Source organism: Melospiza georgiana, chromosome Z, assembly GCF_028018845.1.
Source record: "Melospiza georgiana isolate bMelGeo1 chromosome Z, bMelGeo1.pri, whole genome shotgun sequence".
Classification (NCBI taxonomy): Eukaryota; Metazoa; Chordata; class Aves; order Passeriformes; family Passerellidae; genus Melospiza; species Melospiza georgiana.
The window spans coordinates 33,172,742-33,194,422 of record NC_080465.1 but is presented as its reverse complement, the minus strand read 5'-3'; the positions used below and the strand labels follow the sequence as shown (position 1 = coordinate 33,194,422).

The 21,681-nt window shown below is 34.7% G+C and overlaps 1 protein-coding gene across 1 annotated transcript in view; it reads left to right on the top strand.

Annotated features, from left to right (window-relative positions):
- Positions 1 to 11,849: 11,849 nt before the first annotated feature.
- The window catches only part of ADAMTSL1 (ADAMTS like 1), a 307,052-nt gene continuing 297,220 nt past the window's right edge, over positions 11,850 to 21,681 (top strand). The window contains exons 1-2 of the mRNA XM_058044542.1: positions 11,850 to 11,855; positions 12,545 to 12,664. Of these exons, the coding sequence (XP_057900525.1) occupies positions 11,850 to 11,855; positions 12,545 to 12,664 (126 nt within the window). The remainder of the gene's footprint in view (positions 11,856 to 12,544; positions 12,665 to 21,681) is intronic.

Here is a 21,681-nt window from a genome sequence, read left to right as displayed (position 1 = left end):
GCGACGTACATTGTGGTTTTTTCCATTCCAAATCTCTTAATTGTGACATTATCCTCTAAAAATAATATATTTTCTTACTCTTAATGCAATCCTATTCCTCTGTTTCCTTATTATCTCAATATGGGGAATCTGTGTCATAACTAAAATACAGTGTTTATAGTACGTAGATTCCTTGTGTTTGAACAAATTCTAGAACTGTACTGGTCGTTTCATAAATTCTTTTTAGTAACTTAATTTGAATTGTGTTTTCTGACTTTTGGTTTGTTTGGATTGTGAGACCAGACAAAGAAAAAGCCTCTTAACTACAGTATGAATTTTTAATCTATGTTTTCATCCATCATTTCAACTACCATTTTGTGAGAGTTCATTTTTCCTGCTTTCCTTGCTGCTGTGTATTACCAGAGTGCCAAGGAGTTGAATGATGGTGGCATTTAGACTAAGGAAGTAGTGAGAGCTCCTTGGCAGCTACTATGTGTAGTTTCTCAATTTGCTACTCTAAGATTTGGAGTATGTTAACACTTACAAAATTTTTCATTGTCATTCATAAAATCAGCTTTTTTAGAGTGTAGATGGAGAAGCATGAAACTTTTTGTCTCAGGAATTATTTACATGAAATGTAATGTCCTTCATCAAGATGTGCCTGTGAGTGCAATTGGACAGGAAGTACTCCTGTGTAGACACAGAAAATACCCATAATTATTTTCTCTTTAGGCCTGAAGACTATGAGGAAGGTGTAAAATAACGGTCTTGTGGGAGCCAGAAAACACAGTTCTGTTTTTATTCTTGAGATGTGAGACTGTTTGCTTTGCTACTGAAGGTATCAGGGCAGGTGATACATGATACCAACAGAGTCTGAATTTAATTTTAAATAATTTTTTCTTTTTTTTTAGCAAAAAAGATATTCTTATATTGCTTCTTAAGGACCAAAACTGTCTTCCAGAATCATGATTCTTTTGTGTGATTAAATCTGGTGGTGTACAGCATGTGACATTCAGAGATATTTTTGTTCTTTTTATCATGGTGATTGTTTCACGTGTCAAAGTAGCATGTCATTTTCCTTTCTTCGAATATGCTGTGACTGAGTGCACTCTATTGGAGATCTGAGGGAGAGAGTCTTTCCTTCTATCCTTACAATGGCCTGCATCTGGTCTTCTGAACAGGAAGAAATGTCATGCCTTGTATACTGTTAGTTGTGTGCGATATTCTACTACAAACTGGCACTGAATGTTGATATGCATCTACAACATTTGGGCTTTGATAGCTATTTTTGGGGGGTCTAAACTGAGTGTAAATAAGCAAACTTGGAAAAAAATTTACTCCATCTGACAACAGATCACATTCTTCCTGTTTAAAACTAAAATTTAAAAATTCACTTCCAGGTAGTGATGCAGTCTTCCATACTTTCACGATGAAGATCCTGATTTTAGTTAATCATTGCATTCCTCAAAGATTATAGCGTTTATAAAAATTTGTTTCTGAAAAAGGTCAGTCTCGTTTCTGTTTCCTTGTTTAGTTAATGTAACTGTAAAATTTACAGATTAATCCCTCCAAATTTTATCTGCTCAATGTTCTGATTTTTTGTTTACACTTTAATATTTTTTTTTATATTAGATTGGAGATTTTTTTATTATATTACTGTTTTGCTCTTTTTGTTTTTCTATTACTATTTCAAGGTCCTTTGTCTGTAGGATACAAAACAAACCCTGGACAGACACAAATTTTCCTGTTTTATCTAGATGCCATACCATTTCCAGTAACTTCATGCTGAGACTCAAATTCAAATTCCTTGAAGTCAAGCAGGCCCTCAGAGCAGCATCGTGGCAGGCATTTTGGAGCATACTGAGAGTGTGCTTGGTTGTCTGCTCTGTCTCCCTCTGTGCAGACTCTCTTGGTTGCTGTGTTCTGTCTCTCTCTATGTCTCAGCCTTAAATACAGGTAGTTGTCTTCTAGCAGCTGCTACCAGCTGCTGGATATTACAATTTGCTGGTACTTCTTTCACTTGTATATGCAATTATACAATCTCTTTTTAAGCTAAGCTGGCCTTAACTCCACTAATGTAAGTGTTTTAGAGAGAAAGATATGATAAAGAGCTCTGAAAATTATTTTTGAAGAAATTCCAGTGTAATTACTCTAATAAACTTACACTAGTTACTTCATGCTCCCTAATCAAGTAATAAAATGCATTTTGAGATGGGGTGCTTCTTCTAAAATATGTGTTTTCTTTTTCCAAAAGTTATTTATGAGTAATCAGAGAACACTGATGGCTTAATGCAAGAATTTTATCTGAAACATATAGCCTGGTAATGAATGTGGCCTCTGGCCTTCAGTTCTATGAAACTCTGAAAATGCTGAAAAATCACTTGTGAGATTAAGAGCAGCATCTAACACAAAACAAGTTTCAAGTAAGCCTGTCACAAAAGGCATATGACTCATGTTCTAGGAAATTTTTTGATTATTGACTGCATGAAAACAGCGTGGTGAAAAGGGGTGCTGTGTTTTATGCACAGACAGGGAGACACCCTGAAACACAAGGAGTGAAGGGGACATTGGTTGTGCTTGGAAAAGGCACTACAGTTAAGTAAAAGGCACTAAAGTTAAGTATGAGCTGGAAACAGTGTGAGGAAGCTGTTAGCTGGCTGGATGCACCATCTTGTAGTGTTGGGCAGCTGCTGTGTCAATGGCCACTGCACACAGATAAAAAGGCCTCAAAATATCTTTAAAAGTAAATTAGAAACAGAGTAACCTTCTCAGAGGTGCAGCCCAAAAAATGTACGTAGGAACACTGAATAAATAATTGGAAAATCTTGCTGTGTTTTTCCAAAATGTTTTTTGTTAAGCAGGTGTACTTCTTCAGGTGTAGTTCTTCTGGTAAAAATCAATAGTTGAAATGAAATTGTGCTAATATACTACAGCTAGATATCTGGTCTGTTACTTGCTATTTTTTTTCAAATGCCCAGCCCTGCTATTGTCTCCTCCAGAATTATTCAGATGCTTCTTTAGCATGTAAAGTACTGAGAGAAATTCTGTTTGCAAAAGTCTAACCCAACTGACTTCATTGATAACACATGAAATATTCATATCTTAAATATAAAGATATAAAAGAAAGAAACCTCTAATCCTATAAAGACACATCTTTGTCCTATTTAAGCCCCAAATGAAAACAAAAACCACAAAAACTCTCCTATATTCACAAACTATTCAGAACGAAAAGGACTCTAATGTTATTAAAACCTGTCTTACTGCTGGTAGAAAGCATCACAAATTTCATGAAGAGTATTTTTAAATTAAAATACAATTTGAAGAAAAAGATTCCTCAGAATCTATGAATCAGGTCTTCTAATAAAATAGCAATCACAGTTAAAAGACCTACAAAAAAATCTCATGCCATGGAGCTACTTATTCTCATAATTTTCCTACTGGAAGACGTAATATCTCACAGGCAGAAGAAAATCATGGCTTCTATTTCAGTATTTTGCAATCTGTCACAAAAGCTTATGAATCTGGTGATGAAGTATGAGCAAAACCAGTAATTGGAAACAATTGGATGGAAACAGTGGTTGTTTGGCTACCCAGCCACGAAAAAGCATACTTATCTGTAATAAATGGAGTATGTAGTGCTTTGTTGTAAAGACATGAAATCACTGAAACCTATCTAATTGAATGGTAAGTTATAAAGATAGCATTTCTACTGTTTTCTACTGCTGTGTTAGCTATTTGAAATATCTACAGTATTGCTGTGAATACTCTAAGATCTGATTAGCAGAAAATTCTGTATAGGTAATGGCCAAGCAATCTGGTAGATAACTCCTGAAATTCTAATTCTTAATAAAGTAGAGGTTGTCAGAGGCACAACCGTATGACAAGACAGTAATAAACAAACTATTGTTTTCATAAATAATCCCACCTGAAGAATTACATTAAATTCCTTTTTTTTGCAATAATATGATTGAGATTAAAAAAAATATATCCAGGGCCTTCCATTGTAAGTAGTTGAACTCCATGTCAGTAGGATTTGAGACAATGTCTATAATGTCAGCTTAGTGAATTTTCTACAGAGCTCCTTAGTCTCTAACATAAAAACATTTAACATTAAAAAGAAGAAGCCAAATGAGTAGCTCAATTCCTTTGTTTAAAAGTGGTGCTTATCAGTCCAGGGCCACAAAAGCCCAAAATTCAAGTACTGAAGAAAATGTGAAGGTTATAATTTAAAAGTGTTATTTTCATAAGGAAAATATTCAATGCTCAGAGTTCCCAGGAAGTTTGATGAAGTGGTTCTGAAGAACTTGCCAGTTTCTTCTTCCAAAACAGAAAATTCAAGGAAGCTGAGGGGATTCCATAGATGAAATAAAAAAACCTTCTGAGCAATGGGATTCAAAGAGGAAGAAAAAGAATTACTTCTTCAAATTATTCAGTCTTTATATTAAATTAGATTATCAACTTCATTATTTTCCTGAATGCATATTTGTAATTTCTTATCTTCTCACTTTGAGAAAGTTGCATTACTATAATTTTTTCTAAAATGCTCAAAAATAACACAATAAATATATGGTGATTATTTAAGTACAGCTGATTGTGATGTATGTTGAAAAACAATGGTAAATCTTATTTTATGCTTACTTTCATGGCAATAATAATTTGAATTCCGCTACTGCTGATTAGATGACATTTGGGAATGACTGGTCTTGCTAATCTCAGATGATTATTTGTTCATATAGTTTGACATTGTTTTTGGTCTGTTCTGGCCCTTAGGAAAATATTGCAGATCAGTGACAAAGTACATTGTTAAATGAACATACTGAAGCTTGTAGAGTGATTTCTAAATCTGTTACTTGCTCCATATTCTTGCATGGCACATACTAATTTTGGTCATTTAAAAACTGATGCAGCTTCTAAATAATTACATTTAAGCATACTTGTTCATGGTCAACCAAGCAAGGTAGCAAAAGAAACAGCAGAAAATGAATTCTTCAGAGCTTATATTTTGGTTTTGTTTAATTTCATATCACAGAAATTCATGTGTCTGATTTCTTGTATTTTGAACAACATTTATTTATTTGGCTTATTTTAGAAAGTAAATCTGTTTAGGCCTTGGACACAGTCTTGCTCAAAGCACAGTAGAAATTTGTTTGTTTGTTTGTTTGTTTGTTTGAATAATTTTCATGGAGATAAGAAGCCATACCCATCTAAATATGGCCTGTTTATCTAGTAAGTTAGAAACTAGGTAATTCTGAAGTATAATTTCAGCTCTAGTTCATGAAACTTTTAACCTTGATGCATTTTATGTTAACTACTCCCAGAAAGAAGGTTCTAATCAGCAGGATTTTAAAGGAATTCTATAGCTTTGGGTTTTTTTGTTTCTATTGGACTTCACCGTTTTTATCCCCCAGTCTGCTTTTTTTTTCTTTACTTGTTTTTTTTCTCTTATGGTTTCTCCACTTTCTCCTCTCTTTTTTTTTCTTTTCCTATGGTTGCTTGGCTGCAGGATAATTGCTGTGTTTTTGTTCATTCTGCATTTTTGCCTCTCCATTTAATGGGGCCATATTGGCTTTCTCTCTTGTTGGTAGACTGTGGGTCAAGTGTAGGCGTGTGCATGCTTTACAAATTTATCCCCATCATTGCTAATGTCTGTCCAAGATGTTGGTAGCTGGTGCCTTTGTCTGAGGGACACTTCAAGCTGTAATTCTTGAGTGCAAATCACTTTTTATTTCTTTTGTTCATTTATAATGAGAGACTGAAATGGAGCTTAAATTTTTCCTTCAATGAAAACATTAACCAGACTGCTATTGTGGTTGCTTAAGAACTGAAAATAATTAGCACAAATTCACATTTCCTTCACAGAGTTTTAAAAGAAGGCAAGATATTACCATTAAGATACTAATGAATTCGTTCTCTGAAAAGACAAGGAGGAAAGAAAAAAAGATTAAATATATTTCAAGAACAGCAAAAAAGATTTCTGGTGGGAACATTTCACTGCTGAATAAAAGATTCCATTGGGAAATACATTGCTATTTGTGTTTGTATTTTAAGGCACCATGTGAATAACTTCAGAGAAGCCAAACAAGAATATCCTTCTCTCTTTAAAAATTCTAAACCTTCAAACCCACTACAAACAGTAGCCAACTTCATAAGGCCCTGGCTGTTAATTCAGAAACTATAATCTTATCACTGTTTGGAAAGATTGGAATCAGAAAGCAGTATTTTTGATAATCCGGTCTCAGGAAAAGTTTCTTTTCCATGGCGGTGAAGACTTTTTGTTTCTTTGTTTCTCTTATATAACTTTTCCTGCTCATGACATGCAATTCTATTTTGAGCTATCAGAAGAAGATATTGCAGTAGTTAAGAATGTTGGCTTAGAATTTATCTAGTTCATAAATCTAGACAACTCTTTCTTCCATTTGAAAGGCAGCAAGCTGAGAATTAAAGCCATAAAATCTAAGGGTTGTAAGGCAAGAACAAGCTATTTTCTACCCATGAAAAGAAAAGCTTTGAAACTAACCTCTAAAGGTTACCTTAAAGAAAAAAAAATTCTGCATGAACAAAGTGAACTTCCCTTCAGACTTTACTTACAGAAAAGACAGAAAAATATGCTGACAGCAGTTAGCTTAGGCAGGGGACAGTCTTCTACACCTTAAGCAGAGGTGCTGAATCTTTGCCAAGGGTAATAAAGAATTGAAGGTGAAGAACAGACCCCAGTTAATCTGCTGAGAATCTGACTACTTCCTCATGTCCTCTCTATTCACTGTTGACTGCATGAGAGTTGTGTGTACAATCACCTGAGTTTTCTTCTGCCTTTCCACATTGTAATAAATATTTTCTGTGTATTGACAGCACTCCAGCATACTAGTAATGGAGAGTGACTTTCCAGCATACCTGTAATGGGGAGGCTCATATGAAAACTGACTATACTCACATGAGCACATTTGTCACAGGACTATGTACTGGGAATGTTACAGTACATTAGGCACTGGGAGTTTAATGCCATCGCATCTGGATGATTTATTTTAAAAACGCTCAATTTTCTTTAACTTTACAACGGTGGCTTAGAAATGAAACATATCATATTGTCTAACTTCATAAAAATGAAAGAAAAAGCAAAGATTTATTGGTTTTTTCGCTTGTTGTTGCTTTGGCAATAAAACCATTTCACTGAACTAATAATAAAACCCCTAAATTTCATGGAAGGGACAGGATTTTCCATGGGGAGAACAGTCATTTTTCAGAGCTCTAGGGTCCAATCTGCAAGACAGAAATGATGGAAGAGAAATAAAAATTTAAGATTCAGCTGTTGCTACTTCTGTCTAAATATTAAATTTTTAGTTTGGATTCTACCTTATCTCTCATATGTATTCTTCTAGTCTTTGGTTTAAAGCAAGGGTTGACTGCATGACAGCAAACACTTAAAATTTTTAAATTTTTTTACAAATTCATTGACAGTCTCTCTGTTCACCTGAATCTGTATATTTCCCTATGGGGACTTAGAAAATTCATTGGAAAAATTTTCAACATTTCTGAAAATATAATGAGGAAACATAGCACTTGGAGAATTATGTCCTTAATTAAATAGGGTAGTTTCTCTTTTAGGATATATTTATCTTAAAACCACAGTGTGCTCATGAGCAAGAAATTCCCAGAAGATGACATGCAAAATAGATTTTAAATTGTGCATAGCTTTCTGGCTCTCCATGGAGAAATGAAAAGTGTTCAGAATGATTACCAGTGGCAGAATTGGGCAGTAATGTTTCTGCATATTTAAAATTCTTACATGGACTTTGGTAAAAACTAACAGCTTTCACAATTTAGATTTAGAGACAGACTATAATTGCTTCTGAATTTGGTATTGGACTTGTACCCCCCTCTACCTACTCTCTTTTAATTTGGAGAATAATGAAAAAGAAAATTGGATCACCATTGCAGCACAAAACTGTGGCAGATTAAAGCCAATGGTAATAATTTCTTATTTCAGAAATCCCTATGAGATTTTGTTAAACGATTTCTTGAGGCAACAGCTGTAGGAATCAAGTTTATTTGACAGCTCGCAGCTGCTTATACACACCTTTAATTCTTCTGAGATGCCTTTCCTTCTTGCATGATTGGCAGGGCTGAAGGATGCAGTAAAGCCCTTGTCACCCATGTAAAAATGCAGCACTCTTTCTCTTGGAAGTGTGGGCAGTAAAGTAGAACATTGTTGTTAGGTTTTATGGAGAGTAATTCAGAATTGAAATACATGCACAAGTTGTTATGGTGTTTGGAGAGCAGTTTAATCTAAAAAAAGGCAATGTACTTGGCTTGTTAACAGCCTGCATTCCTCATCCCTCACTATTAATGTCACTGCTACCCTTTTTGATATTTAATATCCTGAATTTTTTCATGTTTCCTGTTTCAGGTTGTTTCTGTCAAGAAAATCAAGAGATTCATAGTAATAGCTAGCAAAGTAGTTCTCTTTTCATTGTCAAAACACTGTAGGCCTCTTTGTAAAAAAAAAAAAAAAAAAACTGAAACAATCTGTTTTTTTAAACAATTTTATGAGAAGTATTTTTAATAAACAGGGGTTTTTTGCCACTAGTTTTGATGTTACATAATTTTCTGTGTGCTTTAGACTTTGAAAATACAAAATACAAAAAGCTTTAACAGAACAACTGTCACCTTGAAACTATTCATGGAATGTACTTAAATGGTTAATTATAAGTATTGAGGCCACATTTGATATTTCTGCTTTCTGAGTGAAGTACTTGGAAACTCCTCATCTGTGCTGAGAAAGGTGATATCCAAGGTACTATGGTTATTTACATCAGATTCCAAGCCTGTGTTGTTAGTCTTGTGCCTTGTGAATTCAGCAAAATATTAGTATTACACCTTGCTAACAATAATTACCAGTAGCTTACTTTATTGTGGGTCACAGCAAAATTCATGGAGCTAGTTCCTCAGTGGGACAGTAATAAAGTGCAAGAAGACTTAGATTGTGTTGGCTGGGATACATCCTTTCATCTGCTGTTTTGTGTTGGATCTTTTATTTTCTAATTATGTATTTGTCAGCCTGTTTCCTCAAAAATTTCCTCTGTATGGACTCACACCACTGGATCTAATGGAGCAACTTTTGTTTTGCATTGATTTAAGAGAGATAGAAACTGAAAATAAGAAAAACATTATTGCTTAGGTATTTGCTGGAATTTTATCTCATATCAATTTCATTAAAGCTCCTTTGCAAAGCTGGTTGAACAACTGAATACCCAGATATCTTCCTCATGCTGAGAAACTTCAATTATATGCCTTTGATTTTCATGTGCACTAGTGAAACCTCATTTACAATGTTGTTTGCAAATTCAAGTGAAAAATCACTTATTGATGCTTATGACTGCTGCTGATAAAGGTCAGATTTCTGCCAGGCCACTGTTGCTCTGCATGATTTCTTCACTGCTTAAAAAAGGCTGCTTTGGGGTATTTTTGGAGGTATTTCTTAAGCTTGTCTGATCATAAACTGAATGAAGATAGATGAGAAATATGATGGCTGTGTTATGATGAAAATGGATTTCCTGAAAGAATGAAATGGTGATGCATATGTAATCAGGACTTCAAGGAAAACTTGAAGAAGGAAAAACAGTCTTTCAGGACATTATTCCAATTTACTGACATTCATTATTAATGGATGATCTTTAACACATAGATCTTTGAATCCAGCTCTCTCAGTAAGGATGAAGATACTCTACTTGAAGTACATTGTATCAGATGATAAGTTAAAGGTAACGCAGAGTGAGCTACTACTCAAAGGAGGAAAGCAGATTGTATGAATCAGGCAAAGAATAACCTTCTTTAGATGACCACATACTTTCAGTCCTCTTCATTTTTTCAAGACTTTACCATTCATATTTTTTCAGGACTTTACCATTCATATTTGATAAATTAAAAGAAATATATTCTTTCTTTCTTTACTTTCATTCTTTCATTATTGCACTTCTGGGTCTTTTATTGCTCATCTTTTCCTTCATCTTCAGGATCCCAATGTCTTTTTTCTTTTGACTGCTTATCTCTGTCCCTTCTTTTGGAATAGTGCCTATTTCCCACCTATGTAATTATAAGTAGTCAGAACATTGATGTTGATATGGTAGACACTTAAGTTTTAAGGATTAGCAATGATTTATTGCTAATAAAAATTTATTCATGTATATGCATTCTTTAGCAACAGATTTCATTTATTTTGAAAAACAGATTGGAGTTTTAATAACAGCAAGCTGATTGCTCTTATAAGGAAAAGAATTTTCAGAATATGGGTATATTTTTATAGGAACAAAATAAGCAAAATAGGAAGGTGAATCATTTGCCATGAAGTGACTCTTTACATTGTAATTTGACTTCTAAAATTAATAATTTGACTTCTAAAATTAATAATACAGGGATCTGGACAGGCTGGATTGATGGGAAAAGGTCAGTGGTATGATGTTCAATGAGACCTGGTGCCATGTCCTGCATTTGGATCACAGCAACCCCAAGCAGCAGCACAGGCTGGGGGCAGAGTGGCTCAAAACTGCCCACTAGGTAAAGGACGTGGTGACAGTGGCTGGACATGAGCCAGCAGTGCCCAGGGGGCCAAGAAGTCCAGTAGCATCCTGGTCTACACCAGCAACAGTGTGGCCAGCAGGAGCAGGGCAGGGATTGTCCCGCTGTACTTGGCACTTGTGAAGCCACACCTCCAATCCTGTGTTCAGTTTTGGGTCCTTTGTGATAGGAGGGACATTGAGATACTGGAGTGTATCCAGAGGCAGGCAGTGGAGATGGTGAGGGGTATGAAGCATTAGTCTCATGAGGAAAGGGTTGGGGTAGCTGAGGGTAATTAGCCTGGAGAAAAGGAGTTTCAGTCTTACCTCTTCGCCAGGTAACAAGCAATAGGATAAGAGGAAATGGCCTTGAATTTTGCCAGGGAAGGTTTAGATTAGATATTAGGAAAAATTCGTCACAGAAAAAGTTGAGAAGCATTGGAACCAGCTGCCCAGGGACATTTTTGAGTCACCATCCCTGGAGGTACTGAAAAGACATCTGGATGAGGCACTTAGGGATTTGATGTAGTGGTGGACTTGGCAGTGCTGGATTAAAAGTTGGACTAGGTGATTTTATATATATTTTCTAACTGAATTCTATAATTTTATAATTTTTATCATTAGATTTGCTGATCACAAGTGTTTAAAATCACAAGCAGGTGCTATTATTTCAAAGTAAAATAAAAGAACAGATTTCCTTTATTGAAATCACTTTAATTCTTTGAACAGTTTTTGTCAATCTTGAGGTGAAACATTTTTATGAAGGATGACCTATTCCAAGAACATATTTATTTGTAAGATAATGATTTGTCGAAAAAGAATACATCTGTAACAGAGCTTCTTTTTCTTTGGGGCATATGCATGTTTCTTCCTCAGACAGCCCTGAGGATTCTTCATTGTTATGACTCAATAATATAAAAATAAAATCAGTGGTTGTATCTGTCAATGTTATCCACAAGATGGGAAGCTAACTATAAATTTTAAAACCCTACTCCTGTAGAACTATTCCTTTTATGTGATGTTCTTTTTCTTCTTGTGTTCTTAAAAAAAAAATTACAGAAGAGGATCTCAAAGCAACCAGAAGACTTAGGTGCTCTCTACTTCACTACTAGAAGCAAGAATTTTATATCAAAGAAAACATCTATTATGTTCAGGTGCATATGGTTTGGATTTAGGGATTCAATTCTTACCATTACCCAACATCATAGAAATACCCATTTCCCTCTGCAAACTAATTAGATAATCTTCTTCTGGTCAGCCTATTATAATTGCCCTGGCCTTACAGAAGGCTTCTTGTTGGCTTCAACAACCAAAGAAAAAATGAATGTGAGAGCTCGAAGAATGTGGATTTAGTTTCATTATTTATTTCTAAAATTTATAAAAATGTTGTGATTGTACCTAGGACATTTTGATGGTAATTGCTTTGTTCAACCACTGATGAAAAAACCTCTTTCTCAGTAGCTTATATATATATATATATATATATATATATATATATATATATATATTTCTAAAAAGAATAGATACAAGTTAGTTTAAATTATTTTCAATGCATGTGCAGTTTGGAGTTTGCTAGTCAAAGTACTTATAAATAATTTTTTTCTGTCCCTTTAGAGTTTTAAGCTCTATTTTCTTATGATAGAGCCATCAAAAGGCTGGACAAACATGCTCTGTTTTATAAAGTAAAAACAATGTAAATATTTACTCATTTAACAAAAGATTTTTTAAACATTACTGTCTTATGAACCATAGATGTAAATATTGATATAGAAACTTCTTCCACAACAGAATTTCATGTAAATGGAAATTATTTATGACTGTAAAGACACTCTTTAAATGCATGTCAGTATTCTTATTAATGGCAAGACTGTCTGGTTACAACAAGTGTAGTAGTGGAAGACTGATGACCATTAACTGGCTTTTTGAATCTTCCAGTCATATTTTTCTGGATATTATGATCATTTCTATGAAAGAATTAAAATTTTGCATTTCCTAATACCGTGTTTTCCTTCTAGGTTTTGGGAGACCAAAATCAAGGAGCAGTTTTTCTACGTGAATTTACATTGATTCGGAGAGAAAGTCTTCACGATGATTTCCTATCTGATTTGCTGAATAACCACAAAACAGAAGACCCGGTAGGAATCTCCTATTATTTCTAAACATTTTATAAGAAATTGTTGTAGGAATTGCTGTGGATAGGTCTTTCATTCTGCTTCATCAATCTATGGAAAGTGATGAAATTAGGTTTCTAAGATAAAACTGTTAGCCTAAAAATATTGTAAATTCCATTTAAAGACTTCATAGGAAAGATTCATGGGTGTCGATGCATATAAATTTTTATTCTTTAAAGACAAACTTTTTCCCACAGATTGATCTTTTGCTTTCTAATGGTAGTTCTTCTTATTCAGAATTTTGTTAATCTAAATTATTACCATTGTTTGCTTTGTATATGCAAAGGGAGATTATTTTTTATTCAATATGAATGAGTAAAGCTAAATGTATAGGTTATATAAAAATATAATGCTTTGAAAGGAATAATTTTATTAAATGTACCAAGAAATCAAATAAACAGGGAAATCACTTTTATGAAAAATATTTTTTCACTCTCTTCTGTATATGCTTGGCAAGGTATTTATTTCTGGTCTGAAAGATTCCATGCTGTCTAGCAGCTGATATTTTTGAAGAAAAGAATGTAGAAGAAAGTAACTTGGGAGTCATGTTTAATCGGGCTTTAATATGAAATGAAACAAACCAGCTGATTTTAAACTGCAGCAAATGTTCTCTGCCAAGACGATTAGGGACTAGAGAGACTATCTGTCTTACAAGGGAAGGCTGAGGGAGCTGAGTCTGTTCAGTCTTAAGAGGAGCACCTCATTAATACATACAAGTATCCTATGGGAGGGTGTCCCTGCATGGATCCAGGCTCTGCTTGAAGGTGCCAAGCAACAGCGCAAGAGGCTGATGCACAAGAAGTTCCACCTGAACATGACAAGGAACTTCTTTACTGCACAGTGACAGACCACTGGAACTGATTCCCCAGAGAGGTTCCAGAGTTTTCCTTCTTGGAGATAATCAAGAGCCATCTGGAAACAATCTTGTGCAATGTGCTCTGGGATGACCTTGCTTGAGCAGGGAGGTTGGACCAGATAACTCACTTTGATTTTCAGTCTCATCTCTTTTGTAATTTTGTAAACTTTTAGGTCTGATATTTTCAAGGGCTGATACATCTTGATATCTGACAGATTATGGTTTAACAGAAGCAGTGGTGCATTAGCATCTGATGTAACCAGGAATTGGTGATGTATTTTAAGGATTAAATACTTTATAGGATTAACAGTTTATTTACTGTGGAGGATAAAGTCTAGAAATTTGTGTTGGCACAGCCATGCTTAGCCCCTTTTTAATCAAAGTTGACCTTTTTTAGGTTACCTTTCTTTGTGCACGAGGGGATGTTATCTAGTTATCCCTAGTGGGAGTATGTAGATCTAGGACTTCAGAAGAACAGAGTGGATGTCTTTTGGTAAGTCTTACTACTCAGGTCAAAGAAACCACTTATCAAAAGTAGTGAAGGTATTAAACAATCTACTGTGGTTTTTCTAACCCGTCTGCTCTCAGACAAGTTGTCCTTTGTGCTTTACTACTGCTGAAAGAAATTTCAGATTGGTCAAAATCAGCCCTTTATTCTACCATTTTGGATATTTTTACAGCAGATCAGGATTTTATCAAGTAACTGCATTGCTGCTGGAATGCCTGTAATTGTTCTTTAAAACCATTTATTTTCTGTGCTCCAGAGAAGAAAATGGTACTTTTTTACAATTCTGTCAGTACTGGTACCAGTACTTGTGGCTTTTTTTTTATGGCTTTTCTGAGATGTGGCAGTTGTGTGCATGTTTATAAGTGTTTCATATTCACGGAAGAGGAAAGTACTCTGCAAAATATTAATAGATTTCACTTCAAGGCAGTATTTTTCTTTCATTACTGTCACGGTTCCTGTGATCTTCTTTCTGTGCAGTTTTGAGTTCTTGAGAACACATCTATACCGAATAGTGCCCAGAGAATATGACTTTGCAATCTACACTTACATATGAACTTAAAGAACTTTGCCAACCTCATCCCTACGTGATACGATCTTCAACTACTGAAGCACATAAACGTTTTCTCTGCACGACTGATTTGGTTGGCAGAAGGTAGTATGAAAGAACTTGAAATAACTTTTCAGTATTTTGCCTGAAATATTATGGATGTATTGTAAGCTATGTAGTCTATTTCAAAGACAGGCACTAGTTTCAACCAGGGCTTTTCTCGAGCACTTATTCCAATTTTCTGCTTCGTAAATACTAGTGAATTGGTTTTCCAAAATCTCCATAGCATATACAGGGTATTGTTCCTATTTTATGGGTGTAGATTCAAAGGTTCATAGATAGACATTAAGGTCAAAAGTGTCTACTTTTCTTGAGTGCTTGAGACACAATGATCCTTTTTTTTTTCAATTTACCTCTCATGACACAGCACTAAGGTGATGGGGGAGCTACTGACCTCAAATGCAATGCTGACTGCTCAGCATCTTTATCTGTCAGGCTAAAGATAAGAGGTAAGCATGTACCATCAAAGTACGTGATTAAGGTACCCAGAAAATGCTACAAGTGACTCAACTGGAATGATACAAAAATTGTTATAGAAGCAGATATAGAGTATAATTTTTCAGAAAAGAAAGCACAAACCATATTTCAGGATCAATCATTCCCAGTTCATAGGACCAATCCTTTCTGTCCTGTAATTTCAAGTGAGATAATGGTGTATCTAATGAGAAAACCAATATAAAACTGTTTTCCTAACAAATAAAACACAAACAACCTCTTTTATAATAGTACCCCAATAAATCTCCCACTCTGCTTCCTTTTAGAAGTCCTGTGACTTACATAAGGTAGGGTTTTCTATTTCCATCTTTTCAAAACTGTTCACCCAGAGCTACAGTGAGTGAACACAAAGCTATGGTGAGTGCTGGACAGCTAGTGATACAGGAATTGTGAAATAATTATAATTGTAAAAGTTTTTAACCTTTTCATTTTCCCTTGATGAAGACACGAACTGACTTGATGCTTTCTGAGAAAATTCAGGCTGGTGATCTATATTTTTAAGATATTTTCTCTAGTATACATCTTCACTCATCTAAAAAAGACCAAGTTACCACTATTTTTGTGGGTAGCTGAGAGCATCCAAAATGATTGATTCGCTTCTGATGTTGAAAAGTAATATCCCTGTAACTCCACAACTGTTTGGGCAAAAATATGTACTTCCAGAGGCACCAGGTAAGTCTTTGATAGTATGGCAGAACGGCCACATACATAGCTTTCTGTGCTTATGCATTAAAAGCTGTTGGCAGGGATGATATAGAAATAGCCTTACAATTCTCAGCAAAAGTTGGGGAGGTCAAAAAAGCTCCTGTTTTCCAGTAACCAGTTACTAAAGTAAAGATGCTTAGCAAGGAAATACACTAACTGCTTGCAAGACAGTTTTAGGCAATTACTTGCAAGATTGTGTTAATAAGAACAGGTTAGCCAAAATATCTTGGATTGTGATATTCAGCCCAATGGAAAATAGGCTTCCCATATGGAGGCTTTATCTTGGTCATTGAAATGACTCACTGAAATACTTTCCTCATCTTTCAGTTGTATTTCCAGCCTTGGAGAAAATGTAGCCATATTTTCTTACTTTCCCTTTCAATATAAAGGGAAAGGGATCTAATCTAATTGGTGTAGCATCATCATATTTTTCAGGGAGAAAATTACTAGAAGTTAGAAGAGGATTTATATTTTTATCATTTTCTGTCTTGTTCACAGTCAATAGCAGAGATTACACTAAAAAATTATTCAAAGGAAGCCTCTGAGGTATATTTCACAATTCCTAACTTATAGTGTTTTCCTACTTCTTCTGGGAAAATATTGAAAATAGTCTAAGAACCTGGGGAAAATAATTTAAAATATAAATGGACTTAGACAGAAAACTTAAGGTTCAGGAAATTCCTAGTTTAAAGAATGTGTCAAGGATTATACTCCTACATTTTTGGGGAAGTTCCTATTTATGTGTTCCTGCAATTCAGGGATGATACTTTTGGGTACACAGGAATTCTGAGTTAAATCTATAGAAAGCATAATTTAGAATTTTATAATATATAATTGGTATATAATTGTGTAATATGCAATTATTATTATATATAATTGTTCTATTTTATTGAGCAATTATTTAAAACCTCAGATTAAATCCAAAGTATTCTGTGCTGAGGTCTAATTCTGAGATAATGTTAAAGTGTAGGAATTCTCTACATCATTATGAAGTAGAAGAAAAGCAAGTCCTGTAAAACATGAAGAAAATCTAGATGTATATCTAAATTTCTTTCCCAGTTGATCCTGATATTTAGAATTTATTGCTTGTGCATTTTAGATGGAAGGGTTAATTTTCAGAAGATAAATATCCTGAACATTTTGTTTATTCTATTTTTGAGCCATACTTTTTTTTCTTTGTACTCCAAATTATTTATGTGTAAGAATGCATTGTACTCTAAATATATTATGTGTAATAGTAGAAGATCCTCAGCCTGTTGATTACAGAATTTCCAAGCTTCTCAGCTAAAAATCACATATCTCTAAATGGGTATAAAGTATGATGCTGCAGAATCCAGATTTGAGCTCTCCACGGATGGGAAATCACTAGACCACAGGAATTACAGGCACTTCCCCCTGCAGCTGCTGACGTGACAGATCTAGAGAAATCCTTGGATGATAGGAGTTCTCCTTGTATTTGCTGTTTGTAGGTAAGAGATCTCTGGTGCAAGTTAGGACAGACTTATATATGCTACTGCCAATCCAATTACCTGAAAATCATTATTTTGTCCTGGAAAATTATAATATTGATCTAAGTCAATAAGAAATGTTCACCTGCTTTTAAAAGGGCAAGTATTAATCATGTTTAGAGACCTGTGGATGACCTAACACCAAAGTTAGATTGGACCACTGGCATTTGCCACTTTCCTTGCATCTAAAGGTCTACAAGTACTCAGATACCAAAAGATCTGAATGCACTCACCATCTTTCTGACTACCTCTTGATAATGATATTTACATCCACTTAAAAATAGAAACATGACCATTGAGTTTTTGGATTCCCACTGTTCCTATAGTTTTCTTGTAGAAAGCCAATCAATTCAGAAGTACTCATTTTAAAAAAATTACATTCCAAAGCTTGGAGTCCATACCCCACAGCTGCTAAAACTGTCCCATGACTGAATAGGTTGCTGCTGTTGAGACAGGAGAAAAGGAAGCCATTTTTAGAAAGGCAGAGTTGTAAGCCTTGCCCCCATTAGGAAAATGAGAAATTTTGTAATAAAACCAAGCCATTGTTTGCACAATGATATAGAACACTGTTTGGTCCACAGTAATTATGCATATCTGTTTATGCATATGTGTTCCAGATAACTCTCTTCTACAACTGCATTTTTTCCTAGAATCTATCAGATTAAGTAGCTTTTCTATTTGCCTCACTGAAATGCTTGAAGCTCTTTTTTCTTTACTCTGTTTCCACTCTATGGGAGCATAATTCAAAAAGCTAGTAGCTGTTTTTGCACTGGTAAAATATGTGGATGCTCTCTATCTCACTTCTGTGCATTTTAATAGAAGTCTTTTGAAACATAGTGTAAATAGTTCAAGAAGAAAATTAGTTTAGGATAGTTACTATCCTAATCCTGTCAAAATGGGCATAGGTCTTGCTTTTCAAATCAAACACTTAATGTCTTCTAAAATTTTACTTTATCAAAATGAGCAATTCCTCTTTTTTATAAAATTGGCAAAATTTATATAGTAGATTCTATGGAATTTGTTAATTAAAGACAACGAGTGAAGGGTAAGCATCATGTAGATGAAGGAGTAATAAAAAATCTCTCTAGCAAGAAAGACAGGATACTGACCTGAGATATTCCAAACTTCCTCTTCTACCTGAGATAATGAATTTCACCTTGAATTGTTCTACAGAAGGCAAAACGTAAGTGTAAAGAGCTATAATCTTTTAAAAACTGATGATGATGATGATATGAGTGGCTTGTTTAAATGTTTTGTAGGAAAGTGCTCCTTTCTGTTGGATTTAGACTACATCCTTGACTGAGAACACCTTTCTCCACAGCTGCGCAAATCTTTGTGATTTTCTGCATTGTAAATATTAGCTGATCATGCTAGTAAAAAATGTGATTTCATTGCTTTAGATATTTTCAAATTTACCATTCCTCATATTTTCATAATTCTGTGTTAGGACTGGTATATCTTTAATGTTCTTTTCGTTTTCTTTCTTTGTGGATACATAATATATGTGTATATGTATATGTGTATGTGTATGTGTATGTGTATGTGTATGTGTATGTGTATGTGTATGTGTATGTGTATGTATAAATATGTGTACATGTGTATGTATATTTATATGTATGTATATGTACATAAATGGAGATATTTCATGTGAACATGCCTATCTAGATGCCATGTTTGCAGCACAAGTCTCAGCAGTCCAAAGTAATGTAGACTTCTTAGCAAGTGCTCACTAATCAATTGTTTGAAACAGACTAAAGAACAATTTACAGATATTCTTTCAGCTTTGCTTTTTCAGTAGTTACAGAGAGTCTTATGTACTGTGGCCTGAGATATCTTTAGGATCACAGGCTTTTTAAGAGTGCTTCTCTTGCTTTCAAGGTGTACAGAGCTTTCCTACCTGCACTGAATACAGACAGAGTTTGACATTGCAGTCAATGCTGCGTCTTGCGGTTCTAGAGATGCTGCCTGCTGTCCTCACCCCTGGTTAATGCCTCTCAGCATCACTATAAATGAAAGGACAGTGCTCATTCACTAGGGCCCAGGCTGCCTCCTGAGATTGATGGGTGGACAATCCAGCCTAGGGAGCTCCAGATGTCTAAGGGAGTTAACAAACCAAAGGGATTAGAGAATGTTAGAAATGCTTAAGCTTCTTCCTTTTTGGGTCACACTAAATTATGCAAGAGTATTATTCCTAGAAAAAGTTGACTACTGAAAAATCACTGTCTGGGTTCAGAGTCTAAATTTAGTTTTTGGACCTAAAAGGAGTCTGTATCCCTGTCTATTTTCTAGCTGTCATGCAGGCCATAGTCTGATCTGATTTATTAAGTTGCTTCTGGTCTAGGACATTTACAAAATTTTTTGGAAACTTCTGCCTCTGAACTGCGCAGTAATTACAGTGTTGGCAAAATGCACTGATGATTATAGAGTTTACACTAACAATCAGAAGGCTTGGTGCTTGGATTCTAACATTTTCATTGCCCAGTGTTAGAAAATATATTTCTCTTTCTCTAGGTCTCCTTTCCTTTTCGTTCATTTTTTTGTTTGCTTTATTGTTTAATTACTTTGCTGTTTATTGAGGATATTAATGTAATTTTGTGATTCTCATCTCATGGTTGCCATAAAGCTTACAGTGGTGATATTAAAGAACATATAGTTTTGTAAATGGCTTTGTAGAAGCAGACCTATAAGCAAAGCTCATATATTTCGATGCTTATGTAAATGGGTTTACAGACCTGAATAAACCCAGGTCAGAATCAAGTGCTTACTTGCTGAACTGTATTCTCATGTTTACTCTGCTTTTAGTATCTAGATTTAGAATTTTAAATACTTGAATATCTAAGAATCAATAACCACAGAATCAGAATAAATCCCAAGTTGCTTGTCCTCCTTTGCAGTATCAATAAGCAAAACATGGGTTCAATAAAAAATTGCCACATGCTGTAATTTTTATATCTTAATGAATGCATTTAATTTCTTGGTATTTTTAATTAATATTGTATAATTTTCTTACTAAATTCTTATTTGAAACCTACAGTGAAGTCAGCTTCATTTTTGTTCTTCTGTGGTTTCCATGGCTTCTCCTCCATGTACCTTTCAGATTAGCAGTGCAGGCCTGAATCCAAATAGGTTGGCTGTACTCCACTGGAACTTATAACAAGATGTTTTTCAGTCTGATCATACCACATTTTTTACAGAGAAGCAAGATCATTGGTAGAGTCTGAACAGCAAGTTGATCAGAAAAAAAATCTATTACAGGATATAGGACATAAAATATCCAGCCTTGAAATGATAATCCAATGTGGCATTTTTTTGCTACACAGAGGCTGTTATTGGAGTGTGCTTTCAGAATAAATGAATTAATTTTTTGCCTAACTTCGTACAATCTTTTATGTTACAACATCCAAAAAGTCTTCTTAATTTATCATTCTACAGAGAGATTTCTGTTTGAATGGGAAGTTTATTTCTGTTTCATGTATGTTTTCACTCTGTGTCATCCTCACCTGACCTCCTTTAGTAGCAACGTTTCTTCCCTCTTCCTCTGCTAGATTAGTGTGGGCTCTGAAACAATTTTATTTTCTGAATGTAAATGTACTGTGATAGGTATTAATTATAATTCCTGTTTATGATGAAGATAGGAATGGATCTGCACTAGAATCAAAAGATAGTGAGGTTTGAACAAAAATGAAGGGTGAGGTATTATCCTTCAAGAAATCAAATTTTTTCAGTGTAGTATCTACCCCTAAAAAATTGAGTTTTGTGCAGGGATGAGTTTTCCCTGTGCTGTCATGTATTACACAAACAGGTCTGCTGATCATTCTCCATGCACTGACTTTCAGGGTTTTCAAATGCTGTATACTGTTCCCGCTGTACAGCTTCTGAGCTAGGACCTGGGCTAAGAATTTTATTGAGAATTCATGGGTAGCAAAAGATGGATTTAATGTGTACTGAGTCAGTTCCTTCACTTGTACTAGATGCAGTTTTCTACATGATGAGAATTTTTACGTCTTTACCATCTTGTGGAAAAAAATCTGTTGCATTTTTGTATGGCGAGAAATGTGTACTGTTATTCCTGCATGCATTGCATCAATTCTCTGTTATTTAAACTGGAATTGTGAAAAAATGGTTACAGATTCAATTATATATATGAGTCTGAGCCATCTAAATATATTGTTTTTTAAATATATAAAGGAATGTGCCTAAGGACCTCTGAGGGATATTGGGCAATATACTCTTATTTAGAAATCACATGATTGCTGTATAGTTAAGTGGAATTCACAGTGTTTGGAATATGTGTGCATGATG